Source organism: Colletotrichum aenigma, assembly GCF_013390185.1.
Source record: "Colletotrichum aenigma strain Cg56 chromosome Unknown KSG_Cg56_contig09, whole genome shotgun sequence".
Classification (NCBI taxonomy): Eukaryota; Fungi; Ascomycota; class Sordariomycetes; order Glomerellales; family Glomerellaceae; genus Colletotrichum; species Colletotrichum aenigma.
In genome coordinates, this window is record NW_023500915.1 from 148,201 (window position 1) to 162,597 (window position 14,397).

Here is a 14,397-nt window from a genome sequence, read left to right on the forward strand (position 1 = left end):
GTTTGATAGGAGACTCACCTTCTAACACCATATAGCAATAAAGGTAGCAGCAGCAAAGAAGGTAGCCTATTTCCTATGGCACCTAACAAACACTAAAGGGGGGCTCCCAGCAGTTGCAGTTCGAAAAGCAGTTCTTGCTTGCGCCCTCCCAATAGCCCTATATGGAGCGGAGACCTGGTATGCAGGCCTGACCAGACCAGCCCTGAACAGCAGCACCAATACTAGCAGTAGCACTACTCTACAGATAGCTACAGTTGGCACAGGACAGAAGGGCCTAGCCTGTAGAGTTAGAAAAGTTATCACAGCAGCAGCAAGGGCTATCCTACCTGTCTGGAGGACCACACCAACCAGTGCCCTCATCTGAGATGCTGGCCTACCTACAGCAGAGGTAGCCCTTGAGGCAGCGCGACTACGCTTTGCTACACGCCTACAGAAGGTTGACCAACAACATCCCTTAGTCCCAAGGCTTCTGCAGCCAGGGCGGCAGCAGACCAGGCTCCAAAGAACAGCTGGCCTCTTACCCAAGTGTCCAAGGCCAGCACTCCTACAGCTGCAATACCTCCCAGGGTCCTATAACCCTATAGCCACAAAGACGAAGGAAATAGCAGCGAGGATCTTCCAGGCCTGGCTTAAGACTGTACTAGAGAAGCATACTATTATCTACTCAGACGGCTCTAAAGCCCCTAATGGCGCCACAGGGTTTGGCTTTGTTATATACCGTAAGAACAAGCGTATAGCCCAGGGCTGCGGCCGCCTCGGCTTAGCAGAAGTGTTTGATGGGGAGGCTGAGGGGGCGAGGGCAGGGCTCCGACGAGCCCTCCTTACCTCCCAGGGCCAGCCTATACACATCTGTATCGATAATACCAGCGTTATCCAGGGGATCTGAGGCAGGGTCCCAGACTCCTCACAAGCTGCCTTCCTTGAGATCCAAGAGGCAGCTAGGATGTATGACATACGAACCTATTGGTCCCCAGGGCACCAAGGCATCAAAGGGAACGAGGAAGCAGACAGCCTAGCCAAGGAGGGCACAACCCTGCCAGCCCCTAGGGGCCAACTAGCCACCCTGTCAGGGATCAAACGGCTAGCTAGAGAACGCATATGCCGCCAGTATAGAAAATGGTGGAAGCAAGAGGCAACACCCCGCTACACCCAACTAGGGCTTAAGGCTTCCCTCGCCTGCCCTCCTGAACTAGCCCTACCACGGGCTATACTCCATCATCTCCTAGCAGCCCGGTCAGGCCATGGAGACTTCGAACAATACCATCAACGCTTTAACCATACAGAAGCACTGCTTACCTGCTCCTGTGGGGAGGCAAAGGAGGTAGACCACCTAGTCTACTGCCGAAAGACCTTAGTGAGGAGGCTTCAGTGGCCCACCCTCCACCCTTCTAGTCCACAGGAGCCTATAGGACCAATAGGATCTCTTGATCGGTACTACAAGGGGCTAACCACTGATCATGAAGGCTTCTGGGCCTTTCTCTGCGTGACAGACTTCTTCCAGAAGATCTGCCCGCGGTACTAGGGCCTAGGCCTGAACCTAGGCCTTAGTAACGAACCCCCTCCTCGTAGAGGAACTGACGAGTATAATGGAACTAGGGAACCAGCGGGAACTAGGGACGGATAGAACACGTAGCAGCCTATAGGCAAGATTTGGAGGACGTTTGGAAGAGGCGTGTACTGTAGAGTATATAGCTTGAGCCTGCGGCCCTCCACGCCATATACCCCTCGGGAGGTCGGCCGCAAGGGCGGCTGCGCCTTTGCCGCCACGGCGTTAAATAGAACAACAACAACAACAACAAAAAATATCTGAACGAAGACTATCGTTACCTTGTATGCACCATTGAGGGCGATCGACTATGGGTGTCTTTTGATTTCAAGGTCGTCAGAGGTGCTATGCAAACACATACGCGACCGACGGTGTCTGACCTGGAGCCATTGCTGTTTCACTGGTGCGGAGAAGGACCAGACGGCAGGACATACGATTGTTCTCATGAGGCGTCTTTGACATTCGTTGGGGGCGGGGTGATCGAGGGTACTATCGAGTTCGCGTGCTGGAAATATGATTTTAGGGCAGAGCACGTCAGTGGTCAACCTACGAGGATTCAAATTCCTGCGTACGAAATGCGCGACAATTGGGAAGCTTGGTGCGCTGGATAAGACATTGTACCCTCTAATATATCAGTCAATTGCATATGCTGCTTCTAGTCAGTGTCGATTGGCGTGCTGTTCACACGATCAATCAGTCTACAGAAATAGTACACAGGTATGGAATTAGTCAATCTATATCCGCCCTGAACGTATGGGCATGTGCTTTCACTTGAATAAGAACTTTTCTACAAACAGGGTCTTGAGCTCTCAGTATCACTGACTCCTCAACCCATCTCAAATTGCCACTTTAAGGGCATGGTGGCAGAGTGCTTGTTGCGCAAGACTTAGAATCTTGTTTCTTTCGAGCCAAGTCCACGCCGAGATCTTGGTGATTCCGCGAAATTCTGAAATGCCCAAGTTTGCGTGGCGCCAGAAATCTGACGAGAACGGCCTCATGTGACAAAGTTCGTGTAAAGGATCAAATGTTGGGATTTGTTTTCATGACGAGAATCGTTTGGATGAAGAACATCGTAAGGACCTATCTAAGGCGTTTGTTCCGAATCTCGTCCGAAATAGCCATTCATATGGGCAATACTGCATCCTTCGCACAGCACCAAACTCCTCACGTCCCATTTGCGACGCCCAACACCTCTGCAAAAATTCATCACCAAGTTGCAAAGTTTTCTTTGGTCGTCGTGATGTTTTTGATGTAGTTGTGATTCCGGTTCGTGTACGTTCTCGAGTACAAATCTTATGACGAAGTCTACCCAGTTGCTCGAAAAGGGGCTCGAGGTGCTGCGCTGCACTATTTGAAGTACGCACACCGGACAGTCTCCGAGATCATCGGTAGTATCGCGTTTGGCTTCCTCGATCCTATCGCATTCAAAGTCAGAGAAATCGTTAGCGTAGCTTTCATAGCAGGTGTCGTACTCTCTTGCATGCATTTTGTCGACGGGATCTCGCCGTCTCTGAGCATTTCGATACGAAAACAAAGTTTTCGGACGCTTTTGGTTGTTGGTCTCAGTCATTAAATCGCTTGATGAATATATCGCGATTATGAACTGGGGGGTCAGATAGAGGCCATGCGCAGTATGCCCTGACCCTAGTTAATCAGTTCCAATTCGAGGCTTTTGTGCCCACGTTTTCCTCCCGTAAGTCTTATCTCGAATGACAGTTCAGCCATTGGGTGTATGGTTATTGACTTTTATCATCAAGGTGATGCCGCGCCCGGCGGTGAAAGTCAATACGGTCTCTTCGAAGGGCGGAAACCTGCTTGGTCGGAAATCTCAGTTGATCCTTCAGAAAGATCAAGGTATGGATGCTTTAAGTCACCTCAAACGCATTGGCAAAGGTTTCGCCGTTCGGTGGCGTGCCACTTGAAAACTTTTGCGCAGTTTTGGGGAATGTATGAGGACCTGGATGGTCGACGGCGTTGTCACCGGGCTGGATAATTAATCGGCACAGACTGGGCATGCTCAACCTGAAGATTTAGACTAATCTTTCCCGGTATCGATGAGTCTCCAGAGGTGAGTTCTTTAGATGAAAATTCTGTATGCAGTATGGAAGCTTGCTTCACAAACAGAGGGCTTCCCAATGCGCTGTTTGCGCAGATGTTTACATATATTCTGTAGAGTTTTGGTAAGGTAATTAGCTGAGCCAAACTGACGTCCTCGGTCAAGGAATGCATTGAGAAAGTTTCATGGAACAGCTTGCGCAGGATCATGGTACGCGTCTCTCGGGTTTCTCCACAATCGTGGGCAACCTCAGATGGCCCCGAAAGTAGCCCAACGGCTCGCACGTTGTTTACCCCGGCATGCTCCCGAACGACCAAGACCTGCAAGTTCACCGAGATTCCCTTTACCGTTCACAATTGCATTTTTGCCCGAGTTCCCAGAGCCGCCCGGCGATGTCCGAAAAGCCGAATGGGACGTCATGACTCGGTGTTGACTCCTGGCCAATCGGATTCCTTGCTGCGACTGAGTCGTAGAGCCGGGGTATGGAGAACACAGATACTGATCAGCGGAAGCTTGGCGCTAAAATACACTTATGCTTAAGTTTATTCCGAGTTGACTGACTTGTAACTCCCTTCCCAAGCTTGATTCGAAACCTGAGTAGATAACAAAGTCGGAAATGTCTCTGAGAGTCACAATATAGGGAAACCAGAGGTGGTTCGAAGCCAAGAAGATATCTCCAGGCTCTGTCCCAAATTAACACCCACCCATGCCGTGGGAGATTACGGAGCGTGGATATCCATCGGCCATACTCCGAATCTGGACAATTTCGGTCCTCTTTGGGCTACAGCGGAGATCCGGCACGCTACCCGCGAGCCTCAATTGGTAGAACCAAGAAGCTTCTCCGAGGGCCTTAAGCCTCACAAGTGGAGGAGGCTGCGTGGTGGCCCACTGCGGACCGGATCACGTTCCGCTTGACAAAGAGATTGGTGAGTTGGAACTTGGAAGGAAGGTAGGGCGTGAAGAGCGATCATGGGCGATCCGTTTATAACACCACGAGAGTCCCGCGGTAAGCCGTGTATATGTATCATGTTGTCTCTGTGGAACCAACCTCAGTCTGTCGCAGCTTTCCCCAATTGCCCAAGCGGCGTCCATTCTCTTCTACGCTTCCATTCTCTCTGACCACTGTCACTCTTTTTCCGAATCGACGAGCAGGCAGCCTGTCGCAGGTTTACACTACTTTCTCTCATCCCATCATCATGCTTATGCACGCACTCGTCGCAATTCTTGGCATGACTATTGCCGTCTCCGCCGCACCCCCTCAACTTCGCTCTCTTGCAGCCGACGACGTCGTCATTCTCCGTACCGATGGAACCTCTCAGATCATGAAGGCTGCCGAATTCGACGCCCTCGATGCGGCGACCGTCGCTCCTGCACCTATCGACTCTTACAACCAAACTAGCGTCCCCGGTATGTCTCGTCGCGGCTGCGAGGAGAGCACCGAGGTCCAGGTCCTCTCCGACGAAGAGTTCGTCGATTGGGACGTGGCCATTTCCCCCGTTGTTGCTTCGAAAGGCAACTCAGTGGGAGTCTCAGTCACACAGGGATACAAGCTCGCCAACCGCCTCACAGTCAAACACGAAATCAAGTTCGGCGGCAAGAAGATCATCAGTGTTTCCCTGAACAAGAACTTGGACATGACCTGGACTACCACGCAGAAGACTTCTCTCAGTTTCAGCGTGCCCGACGGACAGTATGGTGTCGTTGTCAGCCAGCCCTACGTCCGCCGTGTTCAGGGCAATCTGCTGAGTGGCTGCACTGATAGCCCCACCGTTGACCCCTTTACGGTCGACACATATGAGAGTCAGGCATATGACGACCTGGCTTGGGTCAAGGGCATCATTCGTCTCTGCAGCAGCGACACTTACCCAATCCCTTACTGCATTGGTGAGGGTCATCACGAGTAAAGGCCGAAATGGCTTGCGACAATGCGGGCGTGAGGTATTCTCAATCGGGAACCAGACTTAAGCACAAGCCCGTATACAACCCTTTCAAGACATCGTCCTTCAATTTTCAATGTAGATACCCAAGTCATAGAATAATTGCAGATAATTTCCGGATGATGAAGTTTAGTTGACCTAGGTAGATAATCTACCCCCAGGCAGAGTCTCTTGAGCAGCACCTGTCTGGCTAGACTCAATTTATGACCAACTGTCATGTCAAGAAGCCATACCTCGATAGAGCCTATATTTCTAGAACTTCATGATTTCGAAACTACAGGCAAATCTTTTGCAGTCTTTTTGGTCATTCTGAGGCCATGACTGAGGCAAAAAGCACGTCTCAGCATCCTGGCCCTCGAATATTTCCCCGTGAGAGTCATACGGAGGTTAGACCACAAGACAGATGATCTCAGAATAAAGGTGAGGTTGGCGTTCGAGAGCATACAAATGACAATCACATGATTACAACTTGACCCTTGAAAGACTGATTCTACTGAGTCCATGGTGACAGGCGGCTTTCAAAGTATGGGCAGAATGAATTTTCGAGATTGACGCAGAGAACTCGCGTAAAAGTCGTGGGCTCTCGTTCAACGCCGCAGGGCTACAGAACCGACAATCCGGGCCTGGCCACTTTCCATGTCCTCGTACCAGTGGGCACGAATCAACGGTAAGCGATGGCCTCTGTCTCAGCCCAAGTCTCGCGAGATCCGTAAGCACAGGGTACCTAGATGAGCAGTTTCCGTTAAACGTTGGGACTAAGATCATCTACCCCAGCGGATCACTCAATGCCAAGTCAGAAGGAAATTGTCTTCCCCGCAGACCCAATCGGATGGCTGAGCTGTTATGCAAGGTCAGCGCTGAGCCGGACATCATTTCCACGGAAGGAAGCTGGGAGAATTTGAGCATGCATGATCTTAATCGGCGGATTGTTGGATAATTTGTGCTTCTCCAGCACATCTTTTACTTTTCTACCCCCTTCACTCATGTTCAAACTCGTTCTTTTCATGTGAAAGGCTTGTTCAGTATGCAGCTGACGACCTTGCTATTCCTCTCCGCCCTCGTCGGATGCACTATCGGCGACAATGTTTTTGTGAAGCACTCGACTCCCGATGCGGTCGGGCGAGAATGCAAATGCGTCGGTCAACCTTGAACCTTGAACCTTTCAACTTTCGCGTCTTTGATCTCGAACCACTTGGTGCTCGCCACAGACTGACACACCAGCAGGTTCCTGGAGATGAATGCTGGCCGGCCGAGTCTTTGTGGAAAGAATTTGACGCTGCTCTCGGCGGCAAACTCGTCAAGACCCAGCCCATCGCACAATCTTGCTACGACGGCCCGGCTAAGGACCTGGAAGCGTGCGCACACGTAGTCGAAATGTGGTCGGATCAGGATTTCCAGACATCAAATCCCATTGGCCGACCGTATCCGTACAACATCACTTGCGCGCCGGTAGATTATGCTGCAGGCAAAGTTCCAACAAAATGTTCTCTCGGCCCATTGCCAACATATGCAGTAAATGCAACAAATCGGGATCACATTTCCTCGGCCATCGGATTTGCGCGTCAGCACAACATTCGCTTGGTTGTCGCCAGCACGGGACATGACCTTCTTGGTCGCTCCGATGGCTATGGCAGTCTTGAGATTTGGTTGCGACACTATCGCAACACGATCGACTTCCAAGACACTTACGTACCCGGCAGGTGCTGTTCCAAATCAGGGTGGAACGGCAGTGCGCTTCATATCGACGGTGCGTATCAATGGCGGGACGTCTACAAAGTTGCAAAGGCAAACAATGTGATTGCTGTTGGCGGGGGTGCTGTATCTCCTGGTGCCATTGGAGGATGGCCTTCGGGCGGTGGCCATGGACCTGCGACACGAAATTACGGACTTGGGGCAGACCAGATTCTGGACGCAGAAATCATGCTTGCGGATGGACGCATTATTGTGGCTAGCCATTGTGAGCACACGGATCTCTTTCGAGCCCTCCGTGGCGGTGGCCCAGGCTATGGTATTGTTCTCAGCATGACGATTAAGGCACATCCCAATGTCGATGCCGTCACCGCTCATAAGCTCGCCATCGCGCCCCTGCAGCAGACCGCGAACAACTCTGATCTTCTCGACGCCGTGGCAGTCCTTCTTCAGTCATATCCCGATCTCAACGACGCAGGATTTGCCGGCTACGCCTTCTGGTTCCGCAACTTTCCAACTATCTTTGTTGGCAATGCCACTTCCGGCTATTCTCATGGCTTCTGGGCCATTGGAAAGACGAAAGAGGAAGCTGATGCTGGTTTCGCACCTGTGCGCGAGGCTCTCGGCAAGTTCTCAGACAGCCTGTTCATCAGTGAGAGCTTCGCCTCATATGACGACTACTGGTCCTTCTATGAGGCAGAGTCAGGGCTGTACGATCCCACCGGCGACACCTCCATTCTCACATCCCGCATGATAGATCGGTCGGCCGTCGAAGATTACACCCACGTCCGTGAGGCTGTGGAGGTTCTCAGCGGCAAGCCGGAGGAGTTTGCGTCCAATGTCGTACTTCTGGTCTCCGGTGGACAGGTATTTGAGGATGCCAAAGATCCAACCTCGGGCTTACACCCGGCATGGCGAAATTCTTCTTACGCTCTCATCACCGGTCGTGGCATCTCGAAAACAGCCAGCAATTCTGAGCGCAAAGCTGTGCAAGACGACATCACATACGTCAAGGGTGCGGCCGGGAAAAGGCTTGCGCCAACTACTGGAGGTTACATGAACGAAGGCGACCGGCATGACCCGGATTACATTGAAACGTTCTACGGCGCCAACTACAACCAACATCTGGCAGCCAAGAAGAAGTATGATTCGTTCAACGTCTTCTACTGTCCCACTTGCGTTGGCTCAGAGGCCTTTGTAGAACTACCTGACGGGCCACTTTGTAAGAAGAAGGCTTAGAAAATCTGACGTCACATCGACTTAGGCTTCCGGCTTTCAATTGCCAAAGTCTCTATTATTGATTGTGATCGACTATTTACAGGCGCTCAATATGTCGTAAGCTCTGGTGAACCCTGCGCCCTCGGAGACGAGAACTTTGTCTCAACGAAAATCTTCTGCATGCTGTCCTCCTTGTTCTCAAACTTGTAGTAAACCTTGCCGAGGTCGTCGAGACGAATGCGATGCGACAACATCTGATAAACATCAATGTCGTCACTCTGGATCTTCTTGAGCAAGTCCTCCCAGTACAAATGAACAGGTGCCTGTCCGTTGCCAATCAAGCGGACACCACGCTCCATGAGCGAACCGATATTGAAATGGTTGGTGTACCCAACGTAGACGCCTGTGATACCGCATCGACCAAAGTTGCGCACACCCTCAATCATCTCGTTGACAATCTCACTCGTATCGGTCTCGGCGCCCAAGGCAATTTCGATGGTGTGGAGCCAGCCCTTGGGGTACTCTCCAGCTGCGCATTCAAGCGCAACGTCCGGGCCTCTTCCGCCGCAAAGCTCCTTTAGCTTTGACACAACAGTCTGCTTGTTGGTCACGCCGCTCGACAATTTCTTGAAGTCAACGAGCTCCAACTTGTCCGCATGTGCCGAAGGCCACTTGGACTTGATGTATGAGAGACGCGGTTCCGTGTCGATGAAGATGACTTTGGATGCACCCTCACCAAGAGCGAATGCGCCAGCCATTTGGCCGATAGGTCCTGCACCCCAGATTGCAACCTGGTCCTTGGGGTAGACTGCGGTGTCTTTGACAGCATTGTACGAGGTGGCGAGCACGTCGGACAAGTACAAGGCCTTCTCATCCGGCACATTATCGGGGATCTCGAGGAGATTCACATCTCCGATCGGAACGCGCACATACTCGGCCTGACCTCCCGCAAAGCCACCCGTAAAGTGGGAGTAGCCGAACATGCCCGCCGTCTGGGAGCCGTACATGGATTTCTCCATCGTGTTGGAGTTCGTTTTCTCGCATTGAGACGACAGCTTTTGGCTGCAAAAGAAACACTGGACAGGTCAGCTCACACACTACGTTGCACCAAATGATTGGTTCTCGACTCACGTTTCCGCATGCAATCTGGAACGACGCGACATAACGGTGGCCAATCTTGGCCTTCTTCACAGCCGATCCGACTTGGTCGACGATACCGCAGAATTCGTGGCCGAGAATGTCGCCTTTGTTCATTTGCACCACGGAGCCATGAAGAAGATGAAGATCGCTGCCACAGACGGTGCTGCCAGTGACTTTGAGAATGACGTCCGTCTCCTCAATGATCTTGGGCTTGGGCACGTCGACTAGAGTTGTGAGCTTTGATAACCCTTTGGTGAGATCAGATGGAGGTCACTGACCTATTTCAACCTTATTCTTGCCCTGCCATACGAGTGCCATCATTGTGTCGTTGCTGTCGCTCCCTTTTGGGTAGTTGGTCACATCCTGGGCCGTGACAGCGTCGCCCTGATGGCCGATGGCCTGTTCAGCCGCATATGCTGCTTGTGACGCCATAGCTAGAGAATGACGCAGGAGGTTTTCAGTGGTATAGATGTTGCAATGTTGATGTGAATTGGTCAATTGAATTGAGTTTGATTTTCAGGGGAACTTATCGCGGAGGTCAAACATGGAAGCCATCTTATATCTCCACGACCACGGACGGGCAGCGACATTGTAAGCATCACGTAAAGACACGGTCAATGGCCTGACCAGACCGTTGTGACGGAGCAGGGCAAAGATTCTGGTACTGCGACAAGGCGATGCGACCTTGTTTGGGCAATTGAAAAGCCCATGACGGGCGGCGGCGTCATTTTCGACGGAGAAGCGACGTCATGGATTCCAGAAGGGATCGCGTTGGAGCGGAGCTTCTGATCCTGGGCCAATGAGATGAGCCGGTCCCAGCCGAAGAGCTCGCAGCCGTGATCTAGATCTGGATAAGGCTGAGTAAACATGCCAGAACATTGTTTAAGCGATGGACGTGATGAAAAGCAGCTGTCGGCACTTGCATTTTGATGTACGATGCGCCATATCAAGGTAAACCTGTAAGAGATGAGTAAGTCGTTAGGAGGGTGAATCTAAGCTTGATTTCATCTCATATTCATATTGGGTGGGTAGTGGCTCATGCGTTCATCGCATGTTAAGAGGTTTGCATCAGACGACAGGGAGTTCTGGTCACTCAACATCCATTCATTGTGACAGTCAAAGTCGCATTCATCTTAAGCCTCAATGGGGCTTCACTATTACTTCAAAGCCAGCTGGTGATTTTCACCCGCCTCCGGGTCGGATCTCAACCGAAGAACGTCACCCAATTGCCTGGCCGGCCACATCTGTCTGCCAGCTGACAAGGCAGTGTGGGTAAGGGGAAATTGGACCTCAAGTCTTGGAGAAGACAGCGGAGTCTTGGTTCCGTCCCGTCGAGCCGTCTGATGAGTGAGGGGAAGGTGGGGTCGTCTGGGGTCGTGTCTGTCGTTCTGAGGGTCAGAGACGGAATATTTGAACCTCTGGGCCGAAGTCAATCCCACTCTGGGCATCGGTATCCCAAGAAGGTCGACTCAATATGGCAATCCGGAGCATGATGCGTCCGCAAAGGACAGCAAAGCCGTTTGAGCTGCCAGAATGCGCTGATGGTATTCGAAGCGACCCCTATATGAAGGACGTGTCTTCGCGTCGACTGCTAGCACCATGCGACTGAGCTGAAGCATTTGTGTTCTGCTGGCATCCTCTGTTGTTGCCGCTGCTTCATACAATCTCGCGACCCCAGCCGTCATCATGAAGTTCCAAGCTCTCCCCCTGGCGGCCACCCTCTTGGCTGGCACGGCTTCTGCCTTCCAGCTCGGCGGGAAGGAGATGCCGCAGCCTGAGACGACAATGGCTGACAATTTCCCCTGGCGCGACCCATTCACGGCAAAGACGACAGACTCCTACGACCACACATGTGAGGCGTCCAACACGTTCGCCGCCACACAGTACACTCTGCATGACCTTTTTGAAAAGCCGCCCGTCGGGCTTTTCCCTTGGGGAGATGGCCTGAAGCTCTTCTTCTCCGGTCGCGAGTACCCCGGCGGCTGGGCGGGCCTCGATCGCCACATGTACGACCGCAACCTGCTCATGATGGACTACTCCGACCTCCCTCTTCGCGTCCGCGAGTGGATCGAGGAGCAAGAGCGCTCCGAGGACAGCAATGGCAAGGGCCTGTTTGCTGTTTTCGACAAGCCCACCACCGAAGAGGAGAAGATCAAAGACCGCGTCACTGTCTCCAAGTCACCCACGGATGTCGACCGTGACCTCGACCAGAAGCGCGTCGCCATCTTCGCGCCGGGCGCACTATACCACATTCTGCCCCTCTTCGTCGCTGACGGCAGCGATTGCCAAGGTAAGCGAAAGAAGATGGCCGTCCACAAGCCTTTGCGTTCTCATCATCTCGACGTATATGAAACTGACTTGGTCCGCAGCAACGCTCGCCGATTTGAGCAAATACAGCGCTACGCCGAAGGATGCTGTTGTCGTGTCATGGCCCATCAGCCACACCCGACCCAACACCGCCCAGAAGAAGAGGGATATCGAGTTCACCGTCAAGGCGCAAGTCCTCAAGCTCAAGGAGGGTGCGAGCGAGGCCGCGGAAGAGTCGCCGAGGGTTGTCAACGAGAAGGAAGCCGAGCCATCTCAGCCGGTCAAGGATGAGCTGTAGACGGGATCAGTAGGCAGGATGCACAATCGTGCAAATAGATCAGTACGTTCGGAATAGACATTCTTTCAGCCCGAATGAGCGAATGATGTTGCATCCTGGGAATGTGAGACTGGAAGTCATCCAAGGCCACATCCAGATTCCCATTGACATGGTCGCATGGATTATTAAGTCAGCGCACGCAAGCACTAGACCGAATCTGACGAAGGATCAGGCGGGGAGGATCAGGAGAGCGGCTAGGTGGTTGGTATCCGTCATTAGTAATCGTAGGAATCCTGCAGTTTTCTCCGTGGAACGCCGTGGAGCTCGCCGTGGCGGTGCCAAAGTCCGATATGTGTTGCTTCGTGGGGCTTCACCGACACTCACCGAGAGGCACCCGGCGCTAACATTCCCCTTCTCGGACTCGAACGGCCGTGCAGTCCGACACTGCGCTCCGCGGAGGCGGAGTCTCCTCCAAGTCTTCCTACAATCCGCGGCGTCCAAAAGTAACAACAACACCGCCAACATTTCAGCATTACAAATGAAAACTCAGCTATAAGAAAGGAACTCTCTCGCATGCTTTTGAATTTCGAACGCACATTACCGCTCGCATCTCAATCAGTTTCACACAATTGACCCGACATTAAAACCTCAACCAACAAGTCAGAATGTCTTCTCGTTACGCAAGTGAAGCCACCAGCCCGGAGCCGTTGGCTCAGCCCTTGTCTTTTCCCTTCTCCACCAAAACAGCCAAGAATCGTTTCTTGAAGAGTGCAATGGCTGAGAACTTGGCGACGTGGAGTGGAAGCGAGCCATCCAAGAGAGGTGTTCCCACACCAGAACTTGTTGAGGTCTATCGCCGGTAAGTCGCATTTTCCCAACCCTCGCCTCTCTCCCATATTTGTTCTCGAGATTTTTATTTTTTTTTTTGATTTTTTTTTTTACATCAAGACTGACAAGTTGAAATGCAGTTGGGGTGAAGGCCCAAACAACTTTGGTGTCATCGTCACTGGCAACATTGACGTCGAGTTCGACTACATGAGCAGCATTGGTGACATGATCATCACACCCGAGTGCAAGACGGAGGGCGAACGGTTTGAGGGGTTCAAAGCCGTTGCTGCGGCTGGCAAGGCCGATGGTAGTCTCATGCTGGGCCAAGTCACCCACGCTGGAAGACAGGTTCAGAAGAAGATCCAGCCCAACCCGATTTCGGCGTCGGCAGTCGTACTCGGTATGCGGTTTTTCATCTCGCAAAAGCTCGTGGCTAAACTAACAAACTTCAGAACCCAAGATGGGCATGGAATTCGGCAAGCCCCGTGAAGCGTCCAAGGAAGACATCAACCGCGTCATTGAAGGTTTTGCGCATGCCGCCGAGTACCTGGACAAGGCAGGCTTCGACGGTATCCAGTTGCACGCAGCGCATGGCTATCTCATCGCTCAGTTCCTATCCCGTACAACGAACCACCGAACCGACGAGTATGGCGTCCAGACGCTCGAGAACCGTACCCGCCTTATTGCCGACATCGGAAAAGCAATCCGCGCGCGGACATCTCCTGATTTCATCCTCTCAGCAAAGCTCAACAGCGTCGAGTTCCAAGACGGCGGTGTCACCCCTGACGAGGCCCGGGAGCTTTGTGCATTCCTATCAGAGCTCGGTTTCGATTTCCTGGAGATTTCTGGGGGCACGTACGAGGCGCTCGGCATGTCCTGGACAAAGGAGTCTACTCGCAAGCGGGAGGGGTTCTTCCTGGAGTTCGCCGAGACGGTCGTCGCGGGTCTAGGAGACCGCGACACCCGCAAGACCAAGGCGTATATCGTGGGCGGTATGAGAACCGTGGGGGCCATGGTGAAGGCCCTGGATATTGTCGATGGCGTTGCCTTGGGTCGGCCTGGGGCCCAAGAGTTCCGGATCGCTTCGGACATTCTTGAGGGTCGTATCACAGGGGCAATTCGTCCAGTTCAAATGATGGAGGACGATTTCGGGTTCGGACTCACGGCGGCGGGCGCGCATATCCGCCAGGTCGGCAAGGGGCAGGAGCCCTTCGACTCGAGCGATCTTGCGGCTACTGGAACCTTTGCATCGGACATGCAAGCTTGGTACCAAGATATGATTGCTGACGGGGACAAGCTTGAACATCATGGTGGCGTTGACTTTTCTGGAAAGACGGTGCCTTATGGAGGCGTTACAGCAGCCCAGGCGTAAGAGCAAGTTGCGTCTTGTGATTCTCAG

The 14,397-nt window shown here is 52.6% G+C and overlaps 5 protein-coding genes across 5 annotated transcripts; 4 read left to right on the forward strand and 1 right to left on the reverse strand.

Moving 5' to 3' along the window:
- Window positions 1-4,798: 4,798 nt before the first annotated feature.
- CGCA056_v012776 (uncharacterized protein) lies at window positions 4,799-5,506 on the forward strand (the record flags this gene model as incomplete). Its single annotated transcript, XM_037328020.1, has 1 exon — window positions 4,799-5,506. The coding sequence occupies one exon, from the start codon at window positions 4,799-4,801 to the stop codon at window positions 5,504-5,506; it is 708 nt and encodes a 235-aa protein (XP_037173356.1).
- Window positions 5,507-6,563: 1,057 nt separating this feature from the next.
- hpm9-0 (FAD-linked oxidoreductase hmp9) lies at window positions 6,564-8,467 on the forward strand (the record flags this gene model as incomplete). The annotated part of the gene is made up of 2 exons (XM_037328021.1): window positions 6,564-6,674; window positions 6,764-8,467. The coding sequence occupies 2 exons, from the start codon at window positions 6,564-6,566 to the stop codon at window positions 8,465-8,467; spliced, it is 1,815 nt and encodes a 604-aa protein (XP_037173357.1).
- An 86-nt stretch (window positions 8,468-8,553) lies between these two features.
- Window positions 8,554-10,018, reverse strand: fdh-1 (S-(hydroxymethyl)glutathione dehydrogenase; the record flags this gene model as incomplete). The annotated part of the gene is made up of 3 exons (XM_037328022.1): window positions 8,554-9,522; window positions 9,578-9,810; window positions 9,865-10,018. The coding sequence occupies 3 exons, from the start codon at window positions 10,016-10,018 to the stop codon at window positions 8,554-8,556; spliced, it is 1,356 nt and encodes a 451-aa protein (XP_037173248.1).
- Window positions 10,019-11,272: 1,254 nt separating this feature from the next.
- CGCA056_v012779 (uncharacterized protein) lies at window positions 11,273-12,191 on the forward strand (the record flags this gene model as incomplete). Its single annotated transcript, XM_037328023.1, has 2 exons — window positions 11,273-11,876; window positions 11,956-12,191. 2 exons carry the CDS (start codon window positions 11,273-11,275, stop codon window positions 12,189-12,191), a joined length of 840 nt encoding a protein of 279 aa, XP_037173249.1.
- Window positions 12,192-12,943: 752 nt separating this feature from the next.
- Window positions 12,944-14,370, forward strand: nadA-2 (NADH-dependent flavin oxidoreductase nadA; the record flags this gene model as incomplete). The annotated part of the gene is made up of 3 exons (XM_037328024.1): window positions 12,944-13,029; window positions 13,139-13,398; window positions 13,451-14,370. The coding sequence occupies 3 exons, from the start codon at window positions 12,944-12,946 to the stop codon at window positions 14,368-14,370; spliced, it is 1,266 nt and encodes a 421-aa protein (XP_037173095.1).
- Between the last annotated feature and the right edge of the window lie 27 nt (window positions 14,371-14,397).